Raw genomic sequence first — 21,947 nt, 5'->3', positions numbered from 1 at the left:
AAGCCCCACCCTAATGTTTTCATCAAGATATCCTCTCTGCTTTCCTCACTCAGCCTCTATACCTGGTGATTCCAATCTCCATTTCACTCTCATTGCCCTCTCTCCCATGATATCACTGTTCTTCTGGCCTCCCTAAATCTCTCCCTTCATATAAACTCACCTACCCCTATTCACAGCCACCCCCTCTACCTTGTCATCTCCTGTGGCATCAATTCACTGACAAGGCCACCTCTGACCACTTCCTTGTATCCCCCCCACTGCCGAAATTCCCCTACCTACTTCCAACACATTTCCTATTTTAAAAAATCCCCCCCAAAAGTTGCTTACAATTGCACTTTCAAACTCCCAACTGCCTAGCCTTTGGCCCTCCATTCACCACAATACCTTTGCAGCTGTTCATTAGTTCCACCAGTCCCTCACCTCTACCTTTGATGCCCTCATGCCCAGCAAAACTTTCACTGTTTCCCTCTGGTACAGCCTCCATCTTTCTCAAACCCACAGGGTGCAAACTTGAGGGTGCCTGGTGCACACCTGGCTTAGCCACCATCACACGGACTAGCTCAACTACATCAAGCTCTACTCTGCCAAAACCACACACTATTCTAGGATTATCCTGGAAAGGAAAGGTAACCCCAGGCATCTTTTCTCTACCAAATGTTTCCTTAAATTCCTCTCCCTTGCCTCCTCCACCTTAAACAAATGTGAGCAGCTCATGGATATCTTCATCACTTAGAGACCACCTGTTCAGCTGTCTCCACTGCTTCCCCCCACTTCCCTTAGTCAACAAGCCAAATCTCCCCCAGCCCTTGAATCCTTGTCACGCTTTAGTTTCAATCCCATCCTCCCCTGTTCCTTCTCCAAGCTTCTCTCATCCATAGACAAATGCCATGCTACCTGGACTCAATTCCCACTAAACTTCCCTTCGCGGCATTTATACTAGCTAAAATTGTAAGTGGTTCCCTCTCCACTGGCACTGGTCCCCTGCCTTTAAAAACCACTGTCCTCACCACTCTCCTCAAATTAAAAACAGCCGAATCCCTCTGTCCTCACCAACTATTGCCCATCTCCAACCTCCCTTATTCTCCAAGAGCCTGGAATATGTTTTCACCCCCCAGATCTGTGCCATCTTGCCCACAACTCCCTGTCTAAATCTCTCCAATCAGGTTTTCACATTACCCACAGCATCAAAACAACCCTAATTAAAGTCATGAACAATATTCCTCGTGACTGTGATCATGGTGCATTATCCCTCCTTTTACAGCCTTCCACGCAGTTGACCACACCATCCTCCTCCAACAGCTCTCCTACATTCTCCCGCTCCATGGGTTACCTATCCAATCGTAGCCTAAACATCTCTAGTAATAGCTTCTCCTCCCACCCAACACAATCTCAGGAGTCTCCAAAGATCCATCCTTCCCTTCCTCTTCCTCATCTACACGCTACCCCTTGGCAACATCTATTGACATGGGTCAGCTTTCACATGTACACTGATAACACTCAGCTCTACCTCTCCACCATCTTTCTCGAACTGTCCACGGTCTTTGTACTATCTGACTGCTTGGTGACATCCAGTCTGGATGGCCGTAATTTCCTCCAGCTAAATACTGAAGAGACTGAAGCCATCACTTTCAGCCGAACTCTTCATCTTCGTATGTCATAACTCCATACCCTTGCCACCAACTGCATGCCCCTCCCTGGCCATTGTCATTGGCAGAACCAAACTGTTCATAACCTCAGCATTCTGTTTGACCAGAGTTGAGTTTGCGGTCACATATCCACTTCATCACAAAGACCTACTTCCAATTCCACCTCTACTTCAGCCATTCAAACCCCCATTCGTGCCTTTGCCATCTCCAGAATCGATTACTCCAATGATCCTCTGGCCGGCCTCCCATCCTCTAACCATCATAAACTTCAGCTCTTCCAAAACTTTGCTGCCTCTATCCTATCCTGCATAAAGTCTTGCTCGCCTAGCACACGTGTTCACTGGCCTATATTGGCTTCCGCTACCCCAAAACCTCAAAATTTAAAATTCTCATCATTATGTTTAAATATCTCTATGGCCTCACCTATCTTTGTAACCTCCTCCAGCCCTGCAACCAACAACCTCCTCCCCCCTGCTCAAATCTCTGTTCCTTTGACTCCAACCTCTTGTGCATCCCTCCCTTCCCCCACCATTTGCAGCTATGCTTTCATCCATCTAGGCCCCACGCTCTGGGATTTCCACCCTAAACCCCACCTCCATCTCCTTCTTTAAAGAATTCTTAATATCCACCTCCTTGACCCAGCCTGTGGTCACCCCTTCTTTCGCTATGCCTCTGGTTTTACCTCTCTGTGAAGCACCTTAGGATGTTTTTCTGCATTAAAGATGCTATATAACTACAAGCTGTTACTGATGGTAATAGAATTTGACATTTCTGAAATATTTGGTTCTTAGCAAAACCATTTCCACAAATAATGAAACTGCATAAACAAAATGAGTGAATTTTATGCTGCTGTTATACTGGGCCACTGGTCTTGGATCAATAGCTGCAGAGTACAATTTACAGCAGAAACACACGTTATTCTATGGGCTGCAAATTGCATTCTAGCTGCCAAGAGAGACCATGCATGCCCAGAGCAAAGCTCCTGGATTGCAGCACACTGCCTCTTTTCTTGAAGCATTTTTAAAAATGTTGCTCAGATTTATAAGGTGCCCAGGATGTCCAAAAGACCTCCACAGTAATGTAGATCCATACTCCATGCACTCTTATGCCCTAGTGGTATGAGGTTGCCTCCGAGGGATCTCAAATTGCTGTTTTCTCAAGCCAGATCAGGAACTGGGTCTAGAGTTCTACTGTCATTTTTGCAACAACATTCTTAGTTTGCAGTTTAAGAGACGTCAGCCAAATAAACTGTAGGACTAAAAAACATTTAAAATAAGCAGACACAACTCATCATTCGCAGTGAGCACAGGGATGATGGGTGAACGGACTTGGTGCGAGTTAGGACATGGGCATCTGAGTTTTGGATGACCTCAAGTTTACATAGGATAGAATGTGGGAGGCCAGCCAGGAGTGCGTTGGAATAGTCAAGTCTAGAGGTAACAAAGGCATGGATGAGGGTTTCAGCAGCGGATGAGCTGAGGCAAGGGCGGGTTATGGAGGTGGAAATAGGTGTTCTTAGTTATGCTGTGGATATGTGGTCAGAAGCTCATTTCAGAGTCAAATATGACACCAAGGTTGCGAACAGTGTGGTTCAGCCTCAAACAGATGTTAGGGAGAGGGATGGAGTCAGTGGCTAGGGAACGGAGTTCGTGGCAGAACCGAAAACAATAGCTTCGGTCTTCCCAATATATAATTGGAGAAAATTTATGCTCATCCAGAACTGGATATCGGGCAAGCAGTCCGACAATTTAGAGACTGTGAAGGGGTCGAGAGAAGTGGTAGTGAGGTAGAGCTGGGTGTCATCAGCGTACATGTGGAAACTGACGCTGTGTTTTCGGATGATGTTGACAAGGGGCAACACATAGATGAGAAATAGGAGGGGGCTAAGGATAGATCCTTGGGGGGTGAGAAATAGGAGAGGGCCAAGGATAGATCCTTGGGGGACACCAGAGGTAACGATGCGGGAGGGGGAAGAGAAGCCGTTGCAGGTGAATCTCTGGCTACGGTTAGATAGGTAAGAATGGAACCAGGCGAGTGCAGTCCCACCCAGCTGAAAGACGGTGGAGAGGCATTGGAGAAGGATGGAGTGGTCAACCGTGTCAAAGGCTGCAGACAAGTCAAGAAGGATGAGGACGGATAGTTTACCTATGTCACGGTCACAAAGGATGTCACAAAGGAAATCTTCTTTACCTTGAGCTGAAGACCTTTTAATCACTTATCATAATTGATTGTCATAAAACCTTAGAAAGTATTTTAAAACACTTTACAGAAGAGCTTTTGGTCCTCTTACTCTGACCAGTAGTCTGCCCTTTTCATCGTCATTTACTGCACTTCCGATAAAGAGGTACAGGTTGAACCCCGGTAATCCGGCACCTTCAGTGGTCCGGCACAAATTGAAACCGGCGCCACCGTTTCCCGCGATGTAAACAATGTTTGTTTATATGTGCGATCATAAGAACATAAGAAGTAGGAGCAGGAGTAGGCCATACGGCCCCTCGGGCCTGTTCCACCATTCAATAGGATCATGGCTGATCCAAATCTAGACTCACGTCCACTTCCCTGCCCTCTCCCCGTAACCCCTAATTCCCTTATCTGCTAGGAAACTGTCTATCTCCGTTTTAAATTTATTTAATGTTGCAGCTTCCACAGCTCTCTGGGGTAGCAAATTCCATAGATTTACTACCCTCTGAGTGAAGAAGTTTCTCCTCATCTCAGTTTTGAAAGGGCAGCCCCTTATTCTAAGATTATGCCCCCTAGTTCTAGTCTCACCCATCAGTGGAAACATCCTCACCGCATCCACCCGATCAAACCCCCTCACAATCTTACATGTTTCGATAAGATCGCCTCTCATTCTTCTGAACTCCAATGAGTAGAGGCCCAACCTACTCATTGGAGTCACTCCCAGTGGTCTGTGCTTATTTCTGGCTATTATTTACCCTTCAATATGGCACCTAAGAGGTCAAGAGGTGGTGATAGTGGTGGTAATCGTGTGAAGCGTAAGCATGTGTCATTAACTCTATTGGAAAAGGTTGATTTAGTGAAAAAACTGGACAGCGGAACATCAGTAAGAGCCTTGTGCAATCAGTACAGTGTCGGCTCATCTACTGTATATGATATTAAAAAACAAAGATAAAATTAGAAAGTTCTTTGCTGACACAGAAAGTAAAAAGGTAATCAAATCACGTAAGACATTAAAGGAAGGCAAGCAAACTGACGTGGAGAGTGCTCTCATGCAGTGGTTTCGGCAGTTTCGCAGTGTGGAGTCAGGCAGTATTTCTGGAGAAATGATTATAGCACAGGCTAAAATATTCCACAGAGAATTGAACATTCAGGATGAATGTGAATATTCACCGGGCTGGCTGCATAGGTTTAAAAATAGGCACAGCATTAGCCTTTATCGTGTGTGTGGTGAGAAAAAAAGTGCAGACACAGAAGCAGCCACGGCATATGTGGACGAATTCGGCAGGTATGTTGCAGCGGAGAAATTATCACCTGAACAAGTGTATAATGCGGACGAAACAGCTCTGTATTGGAAGTGCATGCCGAGGAAAACGTTGGCTACGGACACGGAGGAGGCACCATCCGGTTTGAAGGATTTGAAGGAGAGTGTTACTGTACTTGGCTGCAGTAATGCTGCTGGAACTCATAGGTGCAAACTGTTCATGATTGGAAAAAGTGTTAACCCACGTGCGTTTAAAGGTGTTAAAATCTTCCCAGTCATTTATCGGGGGAATAAGAAAGGATGGATGACAACTGCATTTTTTCTTGAGTGGTATGAGAGGCATTTTGTGCCAGAGGCACGAGCACATTGCAAAAGCGTTGGCCTTGACCCAAATTGTAAAATAGTCTTGGTTCTGGACAATTGTTCCGCCCACCCTAAGGCTGAAAATCTTATTTAAAGGTAACATTACAGGTATCTATTTACCCCCAAACTGTACATCTATTATTCAGCCATGCGATCAAGGAATCTTGTGATCAATGAAAGCAAAGTATAGGTCTGCATTAATGCACCGCATATTACTGGCAGTTCATGGAGGGAAGCACCTGACAGACGTTCTTAAAGGTTTCAACATGAAGGCTATGGTATGGTCACGAGCTCGTGCCTGGGAAAAGGTAAGTCCAGACACTCTAAAACATGGGTGGCAGAATCTGTGGCCAGCTCGTGTGTTTGACAATGACAATGATAATGATGAAGCCGATTTCGTTGGGTTTCGCATTTCTGAGGAAGCACAAATTATTTCAGAGTTAATGGATTATGCCAAGGGTTTGTCCAACCCTGCAGTATTGGAGATGACGGACAATTTGGAGGAATATGACTTACATGATTGGATGGATGTCGACCATAATGTACCTGTTGTAAACCAGATGACAGATGAAGAAATTGTTAGAACGGTACAGAATCAGAATAATGAACATGTAGAAGTATGTGATGATAGTGAGGATGGCGAGGATGACGTTGAGGAAAGGTATTCTATTGACAAATGTATTCAGTTAGCAACAGATCTGATAAAAGGATTAGAACGGAACTTCATCTCGGAACAACAGATCATGAATATTTACATGGTCAAAGAAGCGCTTATAAAGGAAAAACCGAAACACATGCAACAGACAAGCCTTCAAGACTGGTTTACCACTACGAAGGAAGTCACCAAGAGTCAACGCCCTATAGGGAGCATCGATAATCCTGTCGCCTCTACCTCGTCTGACCCAGATGACCCATCAGCTGATAGCCCAGAAGAAGCTACAGACAATGAAGAAATTCCTGATGTAACTCAGATATAAGTTGACTTGAACTTATCATCTGACCATTTTTTGTAAGTGGAAATAAAGTTGTATTCACAGTAATTAAATGATTGTTTTTTATTTAATCCTTACCTGTATTGTGTTTATACTGTATGCTTTATCTACTTCTTTCCAGTTTTCCAGTTATTTCTAGTACAGTAAACTGTGACGCAGTTTCAGTGAAGGGTGGGCGAGCGCCGAAGGAGTCGGGCGTTTGGGTTGTACCTAATATTGTTATTTTAGGTGTTTGGAATTTTCAATGGTCCGGCACCGGCCTGGTCCCGAGGGTGCCGGATTACCGGGGTCCAACCTGTAATTCATTTTTTCTTGCTCATGGACTCTTTCATCACTCCTCTCCCATTGAGATAATTAGATTCCCCGATCATTCACTTCTGCTTGAATTGGCTAAGGATATGACTAGTATTCAGCAGGTGCCTTCAAACTCAATGAACAGCTGAAGACAAGGAAAGTCACTTTTGCTAGGCTACCAAGACCATCTTGTAGAAATGTACTGTGACCTTGACAATTGGGCAGATGGGATGTTGTGACTCAGCAAAGCCTCCCCTGCTTCCTTATGTCTGGATGCGATGGCACTTCAGTAACACACCTATGACTGCAACATGCATGCTGAGATTTAATTAAGATGTTTATGGAAGGCAAACCTGGTGAGGAGATGAATGTTTGCAGGTCCTAATTAAAACTGTAACATCACTTTCTGCAGGCCTTTGAGTTGTACTTTAGTACTAACAAAAATTAAATCTACCTCCCACGCCAACTCACCAGTCATTTTTGGCAAGCGTACAATTTCTGGGATAGACCAGGCTGTTGGTGATGGACTCTTAATAACATCCCTGTAGATTAAGACCGGCTGAGAATCACAGAATCTAACAAGGGGTACCAATATTCATCCACAATGTAATCACAGCAGACAAGGCAATATTGATAAATTTAAATCATCGTGAATTTCGGAAATTAGGAGTCAAGTAAGAGCTCCCTACTCAGAGGTTGGTCAATAGAGAAAAGAAACTGGGTATCTTTTACCTTGCATAGAATAATTGAACAGTTTTCAGGCTTTACTCTGCCTTACTTGAAAAGCTTGTGTTGATTTCCCAAAATAGGTTTTTGGTGTTGCAGATTTTTTACTAGTACTATGAAAAGGAAGTTAGTACTGTTAAGCTCTTTTGCTGATTGCTGGGGAAACCTTTCGCAGACTGTATTTTTTTCAAACTATGTCCCAAAACAACTTATAATTTTAATTACTCTTAAAATGTACAGTAAATAACATGGTCTTCCCTTCCCTTCTAGTTTATCAAAATGCAGAAGGTATCTTTCACCTAATTCATTTCTGTGACACAGTAAATAATGGCCCAGAAATTCGGGTCTCCACAGGTGAGTACGCACGGGGTACTCACCCGTAGGCCCAATGGAAGTGCCGGTTTCCTGCATGCACTGCGCATGCGCGGGAAACCGGCACTTCCGTTCCCCTGAAAGCAGGGGTTCAGAGGTCGAACGCGTGCGCGGGGGAGACTGCGCGTGCGCATCGAACTTCGGTCTTTTTTTTTTTAACAGGTTTTCCCGGGAAGGTAAGCCTGCAGAAGTTAGAAATATAAAAAGCAGGCGTAAGGCCTGCTTTTTACAAGGTAAGTGGTGAATTAATTAAAATTAAAACTTTTTTCCACAGGTTTATTATTTTTAAATACTTTAAAGCAAGGTAAGTTTATTTTTAGCCCCGTTAGAAAATAAAATTATGTTTTCCAAAAATTTAAATTGTTTAAAAGTTATTTCATTTAATTTATAGTTTATTCAAAAGTGATAAAAAAAAATTATTTGAAGATTTAGTGATGTTTTGTAAGAAGGGGCCATAGTATTTATAAGTCTTGACAGCACTTCCTGTCAGACTTATGAATGGAGCATTCCCTGCTCTGATTGGCTCCCCATGGCCCACGTGATCCCAGGGGACGCATCAAACTAACTGCGCCCCTGGGATACGCAAGCACTGCGCGCCGGCAGCTGGACCAGGCCCCGGATTGGAATTCCACGGGGGCCCACAGCTCAACGGCTGGAGCGCAAGGTAAGTGCAGGTCGGGGGCTGGCACACGCGGGAAGCCCCCGACCCGAATTTCTGGGCCGATATTTTTCCCCACAAAATCCTTCAAACCTCACGCAACTTAAGTATCAACAAAGCGGTTGGGACTGAACACTATTTGCAACACTAACGGTAACACTAACGGTAACACTAACGGTAACTGTGGGGGACGAGGAAAGAGTGACCGGTGTATCACCTAATGCGGGTGTAATTGATCTTCGGCAGTAGCACGAAACACACTCCCAGTGAGTCGGCAGCCTGTTTTACACACTGCCCGATTTTCTTTTCTGAGATTCGCTATGAGTGTGTTTTGTGCTACTGGTGAAGACCAGTTTCACCCCAATATCTTTTCTGAGTCTTCAACAAATAATAAAACAGATCTGTTACAAAACCGTACTTGAAATGTATTTATCCAGCAACATGAATACCCACATTGTTGCACACAATGCTTTGTGCTACTCCGATCTGCTCCTAGCATACAACAAAACAAAATTTTGCTCTATATTCTGTTTCTATGAGAAAAAAATTGTATTCAATGAAAAAAATCAATAATGAATTAATGAATAAAAAAGTTGGAAGGCGGAAGATCTGGAATATATATATTTTTTGCTGTAATGCTCGAACGGATGTGGTGCTTCCAGGACAAAACACCAATAGAAAATGAACAAGCCTCTATCTAGCAAGACTAAAGATATTGGCCTGTATTTTCCGATCGCAGGCCTGCGATCTGGAAAAATCTACGCCCTTACCCGAGGGCTCCCACAATGCACACGCTTCCACTCCTGGGCCTCTCCAAACTTCAAGTGCGCAGGGCCTACGTATCCCAGGGGCATCCCTGGGATCACGTGGGCCATGGGGAGCCAATCAAAGAAGGGAATCTCCCTTCATACACTTGACAGGAAGACCTGTCAAATATATGAATGGAGATCATCCCAAAAACATAGTAAAATTTAAATTTTTTTTTTTTTTTTAAATCACATTTTTAAAATGACTTGAAGTTACAATAAATTAAGTATATTAAGCAAAAATTACATTTTTTGAAAAAAATTAAAGTTATTTACAGGGCTAAAAATAAACGTACTTTTTTTTTAAAAGAAAGTATTTTTAAATGATAAATCAGTGAAAACATTTTTTTAAAAACTTTTTTGAACTCTTAAGGCCTGCTTTTACCAGGCGTAAGAATTGTAAGGGTTTTCTGCGGGTGGAGGGTCTCTAAAAAGCGGAACTATCGCCCACAGGGGCCCTTCTCCAGGGCAGCCGGAGGTTCTCGACAGATCGGAAATGCCGTTTTCAGCACATGCGTGGTGCATGCCTGAAACCAGCATTTCCGATGTCCCTACGGGTGGGTACACAGCGCATACCCACCCGTAGGGGATCGGAATATCTGGGCCAATGTTTGTTTCCCCAAGAGAGTTGCAGATGTCCATCAAAAATCCTTAATGCAGTGTCAATTTACTCTTTCACTCAACTGCCTTTGGAGTTAGAGGAATAGGAGTTCTTTTTAGAAGTATCTCCTGTGCTATTTGGCACCTTCAAATTAAAGAGACTCAAGATGCAATGCAGTAACTCACCAAAACTTCTTCAGCAGCACCTCCCAAACCCACGACCTCTACCACCTGGAAGGACAGGGGCAGCAGGCGCATGGGAACACCACCACCTCCAAGTCCCCTCCCCAAGTCACACACCATCCTGACTTGGAAATATATCATGGATGCTGCCCTGGCCTGCTGAGTTTTTCCAGCGTTTTCTGTTGTTATTTCGGATTTCCAGCATCCGCAGTATTTTGCTATCGTATCGCCGATCCTTCATTGTCGCTGGGACAACATCCTGAAACTTCCTCCCTAACAGCATTGTGGGAGTACCTTCACCACACGGACTGCAGTGGTTCAAGAAGGCTGCTCACCACCACCTTCTCAAGGGCAATTAGGGATGGGCAATAAATGCTGGTCTTGCCAGCGATGCCCACATGCCAGGAACAAATAAAAAAAAAACCTCTGGGTTGAGAAGTGGAAAATTCTGCTGGAATGCATGTGTATGTGTGTGAATGTCAAATGTGCAAAGCATCAGGCTCAGGGGTGCTGCTCTTGTGGTCGAGCAGCATACCAGCATTCGCTGCCTATGCTCTCGGCTGAATAACGATTACTTTGGTGAGCGACTGGAGGTCAGTCGTCATCCAAGAACCATATTCCAACATGAATCAATGCCTTCAGGCGAGGAGGGAAGAGAACTAGAGGACATGGGGGAAGATGTTACTCCCCAGCTGCATCAGTCTTTAAAAACAGTGCACCTAGATTTAATTTATATAGTAGCAGTCTTCATACAGTAGTCAGGCTTTTGACAGATCATTTCCCTCTTCTCTGTCATATACATGGACAAAATTGTCAGTTCATTTTAATCCTTTACATTCACCAGGCTCACTCCTGCATGGAGTCAGAAACTCAGCTTGGGGTTGAAAAGGACACCAAGGTTGCAAACTGTCTGACCCAGTCTGCTCGCAATCTCGGCACCTTTTCGACCCTGAGCTTCCGACCTCATATCCTTTTAGTCACAAAAACACCTACTTTCACCTCCAATCATCAGCTGCCTCCAAGCTCATCCTATCTGCTGCTAAAACACTCATCCATGCCTTTATCACCCTCAGACTCGACTATTCAAATACTCTCCTGGCAGGCCTCCCATCTTCCACCATCTGTGTACCTCAGCTCATTCAAGAGTTTGCTGCCCGTATCGTGTCTCACACAAGTCCCACTCACCCATCACCCCTTTCCTCGTTGACCTACAGTGGTGCCCAGTCCCTTAACACCTCAAACTTAAAATTCTCATTCTTGTGTTTAATTCCATTCATGACCTCACCGGTCCATATCTTCAACTCTACAGCCCTATTCCCGAACTCTCTGTTCCTCTGACCCAGGCCCCACCATTAGTGGCCATACCTTCAGCTACATAGGCCCCATGCTCTGGAATTCCCTTTTTAAACCCCTCTGCCTCCATCACCGAGGTTTTGGTCAACTGTCCTATTAGCCCCTTCTTTAGCTCAGCGTTTATTTTTTTCCTCTGTGAAGCACCATAGGACATGTTTTGGTGATTGAGGCACTGTGTAAATGCAAATTGTTGTTGCTGCTACTGCTTTTAACATAAATCACTTATAAGCATTAAAGTGGACTAATTAAATCAGGGCACAACACAGAAAACATCATTTTTTCCAATACAGATACACATCTACACTAAGTTAATTGATCTGTTCATTATTAAATTGCAGTCATTTCTATATAACATAAATTCAAACCAATCTTCATTTTACACTAAAATAATTTACAAACTCACATGTTCAGACCACAGCTGAAATCTAAAACACTAAACTACACAATAAAACGCCCTACAGGACAAAACATTAAGAAGCTCAAAAGATAATGGTACGATAGCAAAATACTGCAGATGTTGGAAATCCGAAATAACAACAGAAAATGCTGGAAAAACTCAGCAAGTCAGGCAACATCCGTGGAGAGAAATTTGAGTTGACGTTTCGGGTTTGACCCTTCTTCAAAACTGGAGAGAAAAGGAACTAGATCGAAGGCAGGGCTGCGATCGGACAAAAGAATAAAAGAACCAAAAGAAGTAAAAGAGATTAGAAGCTAGACGAGATGGTAATAGGCTGTGATTAGGTGTAAAGTGTACTGGCAGGGCAAAAGATAGCTGCCAGGTGTGAGCCAGGTTTTGCTGGAGCGGGGCATTTCACAACATGCCCCATTAGTTAAACTTGTTTGTGCACATTTAGTTTTTTAAAACTTCTGCCCACAAAGCGGATAACGGCGCAACGAGGGAAACAGGGCATCTGGGACTTTGGTGAACAACGGGACGAACACTATTTCTCCTTAACCAATCAGATTTTAGGATTGAGAAATAAACAGTAAATTACAGTGGGTGAATTCAATGTCAAATTAGGTACAAGAAATAAAGAGCAGGAAAGAAAGATTGGATTGAGAGAGAGAAAAAGAGACAGAAAGGAAATATAAGAAAAAAATTAAAATGTAAAATGAGACATTTTTTAAATCTCCTAAAACAATTCACAACCTGAAAGAATGAGACTCCACACTTATAATTAATTACCTTCTTGGCAAGAGAGTGTGACTGGCAGTCATTAACAATGATCACATCATTAAAAAGGTACTTATGCTGCTAATGACCAGACTTGCTTTTCTGTGGCGGGTTTAATGGGCAATTAATGTACAAATGCAGCAACTTCAAGAAAATCACAAGGAGGTTAAGGGCGAGATGCCATTTTTGTGAAGCTAAAGACGGAGTGGCACAAATCAACCAGCAACTTGTGGCGATTCACAATTCACGGGGTCTCTCTTCCTCGCCACAAGTTGCTGGCCGATTTGTGCATTAATAGCGGTGTGCGTCATTCACCCGCTAGCTTTTTAAAAATATATTGGCTATTTGACTTCTTTGAAATTAATAAAAGTGACTGTTAAGCAACAAATAGACCTTTACTGGACTTTAAAAAAAATCTTGATGCATATATTTACATGGTAAGGCAAAGAAGCAGATGTTGCATGTTTTTTGGACACATGTTGTGCTTCAGTGAGGAGAGAGTAACCAGTAAAAGAATCCAAGAGTGCGCAGGTAGGTGAAATGGGCCATACACACTGGCCATCTGATCTCCAAAATTCTAGCAGTGCTGCATCGTTTAATGAGTCTCATTTGTGCCACTACAGCACAATAAGTATAACAGCATAAGCTAATACAATTCTGGACTGCGTTATATGGATTACATATTATACGTTATACAATGCAAATTATTGTATACAGAATTTATTCATTACTGATGGAGACTGAATAATGTTTCAAAACCACAGGCATGAAATAAGCTATGGAGCCCAGGCTTGTATCAGAAAATTCTCTATGTCCAACAGATTACAACTGAATATTCTGTTTAATACCACAATTGTGGTATACCACAGGGTACTAGAATGAAAAGGTTATAATTTAGCCAATATCGTTTTAATCTGTTGCAAACACATGAATTAGCTATCATGTTTCTAGGAAATTTTATCCACCATTTCGAAAATCCCATTAGAAGGGATGAAGATTTAAAAAATAACGCAGATGTATTAAGTCTTCAATTACCATATATTTCAATAAATTTCCCTGGGACTTATATTTCTAGCTCAATGCCTTGAAGTATTACAATAATATATAAATTAGCTTTATCGCAGTGGTCACTTAGCCTTATAACTGACCACTGATAATAGAAGCACACTTCCGCTTATTTTCCTTTTCAAACTACTAACTTTAATATTTAATATTCGAGTGCGAGAGCAAGAGAATGAGAGAGTGAGAAAGAAAAGACTTGCATTTATATAGCACCTTTCACGACCAGCAGACATCCCAAAGCGCTTTACAGCCAATTAAGTACTTTTTTTTGAGCAAGCGAGTGGCAAGGCAGAGATAAGAGCCCAATTTTTACAAATCTCTGAGGAATGCTATGGGAGATGCACTAATAATACACGCTGCTTCTCATTTAGAACAAATACCTTTTTCTGCTATACATTATCAGTTACAATATTAGTTGCTCTACAGAAACACCTTCAGCCTTATAAAGTGTCATGCTCCTTACTTATTTAAATATTTGCTCAAACATTTTCTTCAAAGACTTTGAAAATGCAAAAATATTCAATTAACGTGCTTGACATTTGGTGATTTTTTTTTGTGAAGTGGTGCTGAATTCAGTTTGAAATTCTGGTCGCGGGGACATTGTCTTTTATTACCATTATAAATTTCCAGACAAGTCATTTAATTACACTACAGTACTTCCTAAACCTCAAAAACTTATGCTTCCACTTAACAGGCAGAAAATCAACTATACCCAAACCTAAATATGTTAAGACTTATCTATAGAAAGGAAATATAACCACATAATTAACTTAATACTGCTGCAGAACTGAATTCACCCATTAATGCTGATTTATTTATCTACCTTTTCACCATAATTGCCTGATATTACGATTCAAGATTATATATATATATATATATATCTTTATAAAAAATAAATTGAGAATTTTTGTTTCATTTCCTATAATTAATAACCATTCTAGACCTGCCAGTTGTTAGTTAATCTGTTAATGTTGATTTTGCCAAGGAATTTATTTTTAGGCAAAGAAAATCAAAAGTAAATCACAGCTGTATATTTAGGAGGCCTGTCCAAAAATAATGAACAAGTCTACTAAAGCCTGCCAATGTTTAAAAGTTTGCAGTGCCCAAGTTTGTTCCTGTGTCAATGTTTCAGATTGATACAATATTATCAAACTTTTGCATCTAAGTTAAGCAAATCACACACACACCAGGCTAATATCAATCCGATCTCAAGCAAAGGTTTGTTTTTCTAAGTATTTAATGGCACAATATACTAAAACACTGAGTTAGATACTGGCTAACAAAAACACGTGGTAAAATATGTTTTTTTTTAAACAAGGGGTATGATCTGCTGTGTGGTGAAGTATTAGATTTCTACTCCTGAATTTAAATTGGAATCATTTGGGCTTCTTTTCCAGGATGAAGTTAGCTGGGTCTGGAAGTTATCCAAGTGACAAAAAACAGGGCAGGAAATAATTGCTTCCTGCACCACTCATACATTCCTTCTGGCAGGTTAACCAGTGCTGATGGCATTTATATACATTGCCCATTGATTCTGAACAGGTTATAAATCTACACCCTTATAGATTTCTACAGTCCTAATCAAGCACATAGAAAAAAGGGGCGATTACTCATCCAGAATACAGCAGTCCTCAATCAGCAAATTAAGATCTCCTCCACATACCACTAGTACAAATCCACAGTCCAACAGGATACGTCATGGCTTTTTAATGGCACATGTCTGGGTCATAGGAAGGCATTGGATCAGAAAAAACAATGCAGTCCATCTGGCTGGGCCCAAAAACAAAGATATCTCAATCACTCATACCCTCAAGAATTGCCACCACAACACTGCCCTGCCAGGATTGTAACCCAAGAGCCATAAATATTTAAACTTTTGGAGTTGAGGGCCACGTACAAATCAAAACAAATAAATCCACAGGAATAGATGATATTTATCCTAGATGTTGAAAGAAATGAGGGAAGAGGTTGTGGTGGGACTAACAATTGTTATAAGGGAGCTTGTTAGACCCTAGAGATATAAGATTGGAAATAAGCTAATATGGTACTCATATTCAAAAAAAGGCAACAAAACAGACGTGGATAACTAAAGATCCATTAGTCTTATTTCTATGTAAAATAATGGAATCGATCACCCGGAGTAAACTGGAGGATCATCTGTACAATAACAATCCAGTAAACACTATAGTCAACATAGAAGGGGAAGATCCTGCTTGACTAGCCCCCCGACTTCTTTGAGGAAATGACAACCCAAGTGGTCTGTGGTAAGCCCCATGACAGGGTGTACCTTGACTTCCAAAAGGCTATGAATTCACCTCAAAGCTGGACTTCAGTATAACCCCTTGGGAATAGAGAAGAAATTGGTTGAAGGGGAGGAAACAATATGTACTCATCGGAAGAGTTATGTCCGAGACAGGGAAATCACGGAGTGAGGGGTAGAGGTCAATCCTGGGACCACTAATACTTCTAATCCAGCCTAATCCCACTTTCCAGCTCTTGGTCCATAGCCTTGTAGGTTACGACTCTTCAAGGGCATATCCAAGTACTTTTTAAATGTGTTGAGGGTTTCTGTCTCTACCACCCTTTCAGGCTGTGATTGCCACCATCTGGATGAAAGAAATTCTCACCTCCCCTCTAATCCTTCTACCAATTACTTTAAATCTATGCCCCCTAGTTACTGACCTTTACTAAGGGAAATAGGTCCTTCCTATTCACACTATCTAGGCCCCTCATAATTTTATACACCTCATTAAAACCTCCCCTCAGCCTCCTCTGTTACAAAGAAAACAACACCAGCCTATCCAATCTTTCCTCATAGCTAAAATTCTCCAGTCCTGACAACATCCTCATAAATCTCCTCTGTACCCTCTCTAGTGCAATCACATCTTTCCTGTAATGTGGTGACCAGAACTGTACACAGTTGTGGCTTAACTAGTGTTTTATACAGTTCAAGCATAACCCCTCTGCTCTTATATTCTATGCCTCAGCTAATAAAGGAAAGTATCCCGTATGCTTTCTTAACCACCTTATCTACCTGTCCTGCAACCTTCAGGGATCTGTGGACATGCACTCCAAGGTCCCTCTGTTCATCTACACTTCTCAGTATCCCATCATTTATTGTGTATTCCTGTGCCTTGTTAGCCCTCCCCAAATGTATTACCTCACACTTCTCCGGATTGAATTCCATTTGCCACTTTTCTGTCCACCTGACCAGTCCATTGATATCTTCCTGCAGTCTACAGCTTTCTTCCTCACCATCAACCACACAGACAATTCTTGTATCATCTACAAACTTCTTAATCATGCTCCCTACATTGAAGTCTAAATCACTGATATATACCACAAAAAGCAAGGGACCTAGTACTGAGCCCTGCGGAACCCCACTGGAAACAGTCTTCGAGTCACAAAAAAACCCTTCGGCCATTACCCTTTGCTTCCTGCCACTGAGCCAATTTTGGATCCAACTTGCCACTTTCTCTTCGATCCCATGGGCTTTTACTTTTCTGACCAGTCTGCCATGTGGGACCATGTCAAAAGCCTTGCTAAAATCTATGTAGATTACATCAAATACACTACCCTCATCGACCCTCCTTGCTACCTCCTCAAAAAATTCAATCAAGTTAGTCAGACATGACTTTCCCTTAACAAATCCATACTGACTGTCCTTGATTAATCCCTGCCTTTCTAAATGACAATTTATCCTGTCCCTCAGAATTTTTTCCAATAATTTGTCCACCACTGAGGTTAGGCTGACTGGCCTGTAATTACTCTGTCTAACCCTTTCTCACTTTTTAGACAACGGTACAATGTTAGCAGCCCTCTGGCACCACACCTAGAGCCAGAGAGAATTGGAAAATGATAGTCAGAGCCTCCGCTATTTACTCCCTTGCTTCTCTTAACAGCCTGGGATATATTTCATCCGAGCCTGGCGATCTATCTACTTTCAAAGATGCTAAACCCCTTAATATTTCCTCTCTCACTAGGTTTATCTCTAATATTTCGCACTCCTCCACCTTAACTACAATGTCTGCATCGCCCCTCTCTTTTGTGAAGTCAATATAAAATTATAGTTATAAAGTAATGTACAGCAGAGCAAACTTTTTATTACAATAGCATCATGGGCAGTGAAATAAAACAGCATAATGATCGAAGAAATTGCTACAATTTAAAGTGAGTAGTTTCCGAAATAGGAACGGCTGAAGCAGTGGTATTTAACTTTTTCTGTTACAGGAGCCCCTGTAAATACTGCCACAGTCCCAGGGACCCCATGATAACATTAACAAACTGCCCAGGGTCCCTGTCCCAACTTCCAAAAGATTGCATCAACCAATCAAAGAAAAACAGGCTTTCATTGCAACAAAAAAGTGTCATTCACCTGCAGCAACAGAAATAATGTGCTAGTAGGTCAATAAATAAAGATAAACACAAAAATCTCGCAGACACCCCGAAGACCCAGGCACCTCATTTTGAAAGTTTATGGGCTAGAGAGGGTTGTGGTTGCTTATAAGATAGTAACAGTTCCAGTTAACAAAAGACCCTAGGAAATATATGATTCCGTGACTATAAAATACAGAAAATTCATGCTGGCTTCGTTGATTCTGACTTATGCTTACCAATCCAGTCTTGTGCTGTGTACAAGAAAGGTTTAGTTTAAAAATCAATTCTGCCTAATAATATTAAGCACAGCATATTCAGAAGTCTAGGAAGTGCAACTTAGTTTGAAAGACGAATAAGCACTGGATTCTCTGCAAACATTAACAGCGGTTTGAAAACATAGGAAAGGGTGAAAATGAGGTAAAACCACTACCTGGTGATTGAGAGTTAAGCAGTGAGGCAGAGGAAATCTTGGAGGAGCCAGAGGAGTTATGAGCAGCGCGAGCACCGACAGTGGATTTCTGGGAGGAAGACCGTGAGGAACCGGGAGAGCAAGTTGCTGTGGCAGCAGCAGCTGCAGCAACAGGAGCCGAGCTGGGAAACTGCTGATCGGCAAGGTTAACCTGGGAATTCCTGCCATCCGGAGAATGTCTGTTCATGGCGTTCAGAATACTTTTGCCATTAATTCCTGCAGTGTTATTACAAAGATAAAAAGGATTAGCATAAAACCAATGAAAGGGAAAAAAAAGCAATTAATCTTTCAACTATCCCGAGGTGTTTATTTTGTAGCAGGGTTAGTCTGAAATAAAACAGCTCTATCACCTGGAATTTCCTCGGGACTTCTGCTCCCCGACCACAGCTTCTGTGGAAAGCCAGTTTAGGGGATTCTGCTGATGTTACAGCGGGAGAGAGGGAGAGCGAGAGACAGAGACAGAGACAGAGAGCCCAGCACATATCATATCTATATAAATAATAAAGCACTGATGTTTTTACATTTTTGTCAATTCATCCACTGAAGGTGACAACTCCCACAAGGGTACAATCACCCTCCAGTGCCTTATCCAAGCGGCTACTATGTGAACCTAGTGAGTGTTGACAGACCATGGGTAGCATCACAACTTAGCCCAATCCTGTCCTCACCAGACATCCACATACACATGCTCTTTCCGGCAGGTGTTATTGATAGTGGCCAAGAGTGGGAATCCTGTCTGATTTTCCCCTCCCTACCCCACAAGTCACGGAGCCCAATTGGAGCATCCCTGCCTTCCTGGATGATAATTGAACTTGGGTCCTTTTAGTCCATGGCTTTAATCTAATGGGTTTACCAACTGAACCACCAGAGGAGTACAAAATTAGAAACTACACTGTATTTTTGAAAAAAGACAGGTAAAATAAAGGCACTTTCAGGTGTGCCAAAATGAAATTGTACGTAGAGCCACTGTAAACAAGAAATTTGCAATATCCGAAGCACCTGTATTTAGATAATTAAACTGATTTGAGTACCTCAATTAAATTCCTGCTTCTGTAGTAAGCACTTCATTTGAAGTTCAAATGCCAAATATATGAATGTTTCACACAGAGAAGACAGCTCAGCAAAGTCATCTTAATAGTGGTGAAAATCATATAGTGGCCCAATAATGAAACACTTCTTCTTGAACAAAAGTTACAGGTGCAAGTATCCAAGCTACCGAGCACTCAAATCAGTTCTCAATTAAGGTGCTAGATGGAGTATCGCATGGAAGGCAGTCATTTCATCTTGGGGTAGGGCAGGGCAGTGACATTACTAAGCAAACCCTCCTTGAATTGTGCCTTCAGCTAACTGATTACAAAACAGCTTTGAGGGTGGTCATGGTTAAGTACACAGCGCAGACGGTTTTATCCTTCCAGTTAGGGAAGGGTGTTTAGTGACTAGCGGCCTGGAGAGGGAGGAAGAAACTAGAACACTGCACCACATAGTTTATAAAAGTAGATTTTATAGTGATTGATGATTCTGTCTGTGCAGTGGGTCCATTTGATGATTTTTACTAAACCGAGGCTGCACTGCTCAGTCCATTAGAAAAGAGCACAGGGAAGTACTAGACTAGAAGAGGCTCTGCAGACCACCTGGCTAGTCCAAAAATACTCATATCCCTCAATCACACGCTCTCAAATATATTTTAATAGATAACTGGTCCTTAAGTTCTGATTTTGCCTGCACTATTAATGTTAAAATGCCACCATAAAAAAAACTGAATCTGCTAGAAATTTCACTGTACAATACTTTTGATATTGTGCAACTTTTTAAACATTGCATTCTGGTTATAATCATGTTGTAAGCAGAACAAGGCTGGACACCTGTTTGAAATCCTATTTATCCAACAGAAAGACCGGGTGCCATTACACAGTCACATTGCGTTTATGACAGTGAGTCTGTCTGTTGGATAAATATCAGATCCATCAAACTCAAGAGATAGGGGGGGGGATTTTAACCTAAAAAAATGGGTAGGTTGGGGGCATGGGGTTGTTAAAGTGTTAAAAATGTGAATCCCAACCTGAACACGCCTCCAACCCGCCCACTTCCGGTTTTAACGGAGGCGGGACGAGGGGAGTGGGTGGAAAACCAACCCGCTGCCAGGAGGCGGGTAGTCAATTTAAATATTATAATGAGACTGAAAGCCTCTTCTTTAACCTCCAATTTGTATTTAACTTTAGCTGGTCGGGTTTTGCACACCTCGTGAAACCCGCCAGCTAAGCAAGGTGAGGACTGCTGGACCCAGGAGGTAAGTGCCTTTCCACTTACCTCCTGGATCCAGGGTCCCTGCCTAATTCACCTCCCGCGATTGGAGACCCCTCCCCCACAAGGCCTTCGATCACCCCACGAGGCCTCCCCCTCCCTGTGCTCCTCCCGGGCCCCCGATTCTCACCTGCCCTCCCCCCCACCCTGCTCCTCTGGCCCCTGGTCCTTTTAGAATCATTACCCCGCTCCCCCCAATCCTCCAGCTGGCCTGCGATCGCCATGTTCTGGACCACTCTCCTGTGCTGGTCCTGTCCCACGTTCGCAATCATCTGGACACCCCCCGCCCCCACCCCACCGCTCCTCCGGCTGGCCAGCAATGTTCTGGAGACCCCCTCCCTGCTCCTTCAGCCGATCCCGGCCCCCATGTGATCCCTCCCTCCCTCTAGCTTACCCGCCTGGAGCCAGCCAGCCTCTCAATCTGGCGGGCTGCGGGAAAGAAAGAGGTTTCCCATTCAAATAAGGCTCTGCCGTTAAATTCGGCAGGGCCCGCGGGAAAGCCATTGTCCCGGGTTTCCTGACTGCCTCGGAGCCCCCACCCCCTCACCGCCCCAAACCCGCCTTCTCCATTAAAATTCAGCCCATAATGCTTACATATCTAATAACAGAAATATTAAGAATTAATTAAGTGAGATTGATTATCACAATCATACATAATACATTATACAACACTGCACAGGAAAAAAAATTGCAAGCTTCTAAAATGAGAGTTATTCAGTTCTGTCTACACATCTGTGGTACATCCGAGAACCAACCCACCATATGGGTAGAGAACTTAAGTTAACCTGCACAAGTAGTCATGGAACAGTAAGTTCAATGGAAGAAGGATGCATGATGTACCTGTAATAGGAGCACATGCTACTTCTGTCTGGAAGGAGATGCCAGCATCTATAGTTTTTGGTTCTATAACAAATAATAATTAAAAGCAATTTCATTTAATTACAGGATGCTGCAGCTTTTGTTTAGTAGCTTATTACTTAAATCTCTTTCGAAAGAAAATGAAACAAGAAAAACAAGTTATGAAAATCAAGCATTTTGTTTACCAAATTGAATCACAAGCAATTCTTGTGCTAATAGAAAGGCTATAACTATTTGATAAATGGAGTGGTCAGTTACACTGAGCAATGTT

The 21,947-nt window shown here is 42.5% G+C and overlaps 1 protein-coding gene across 5 annotated transcripts in view; it reads right to left on the bottom strand.

Annotated features, from left to right (window-relative positions):
- The window catches only part of LOC147120179 (diacylglycerol kinase beta-like), a 752,216-nt gene that overhangs the window by 455,727 nt on the left and 274,542 nt on the right, over positions 1-21,947 (bottom strand). For 4 of the 5 annotated variants that reach the window (XM_085985737.1, XM_085985736.1, XM_085985738.1 and 1 more), the window contains 2 exons: positions 21,659-21,721; positions 18,479-18,733 (listed from right to left, as the gene is read on the bottom strand). The exons of the other annotated variant lie outside the window; for it this stretch is intronic. In XM_085985737.1, coding sequence (XP_085841863.1) covers positions 18,479-18,733; positions 21,659-21,721 — 318 coding nt within the window. The remainder of the gene's footprint in view (positions 1-18,478; positions 18,734-21,658; positions 21,722-21,947) is intronic. 5 annotated transcript variants of the gene reach the window in all.

This window comes from Somniosus microcephalus, chromosome 4 (genome assembly GCF_052327205.1).
Source record: "Somniosus microcephalus isolate GS21.2 chromosome 4, FLI_Smic_1.0, whole genome shotgun sequence".
In the NCBI taxonomy this organism is placed as follows: domain Eukaryota; kingdom Metazoa; phylum Chordata; class Chondrichthyes; order Squaliformes; family Somniosidae; genus Somniosus; species Somniosus microcephalus.
The sequence above is the reverse complement of the archived record's forward strand: the minus strand, read 5'-3'. Positions and strand labels throughout refer to the sequence as shown.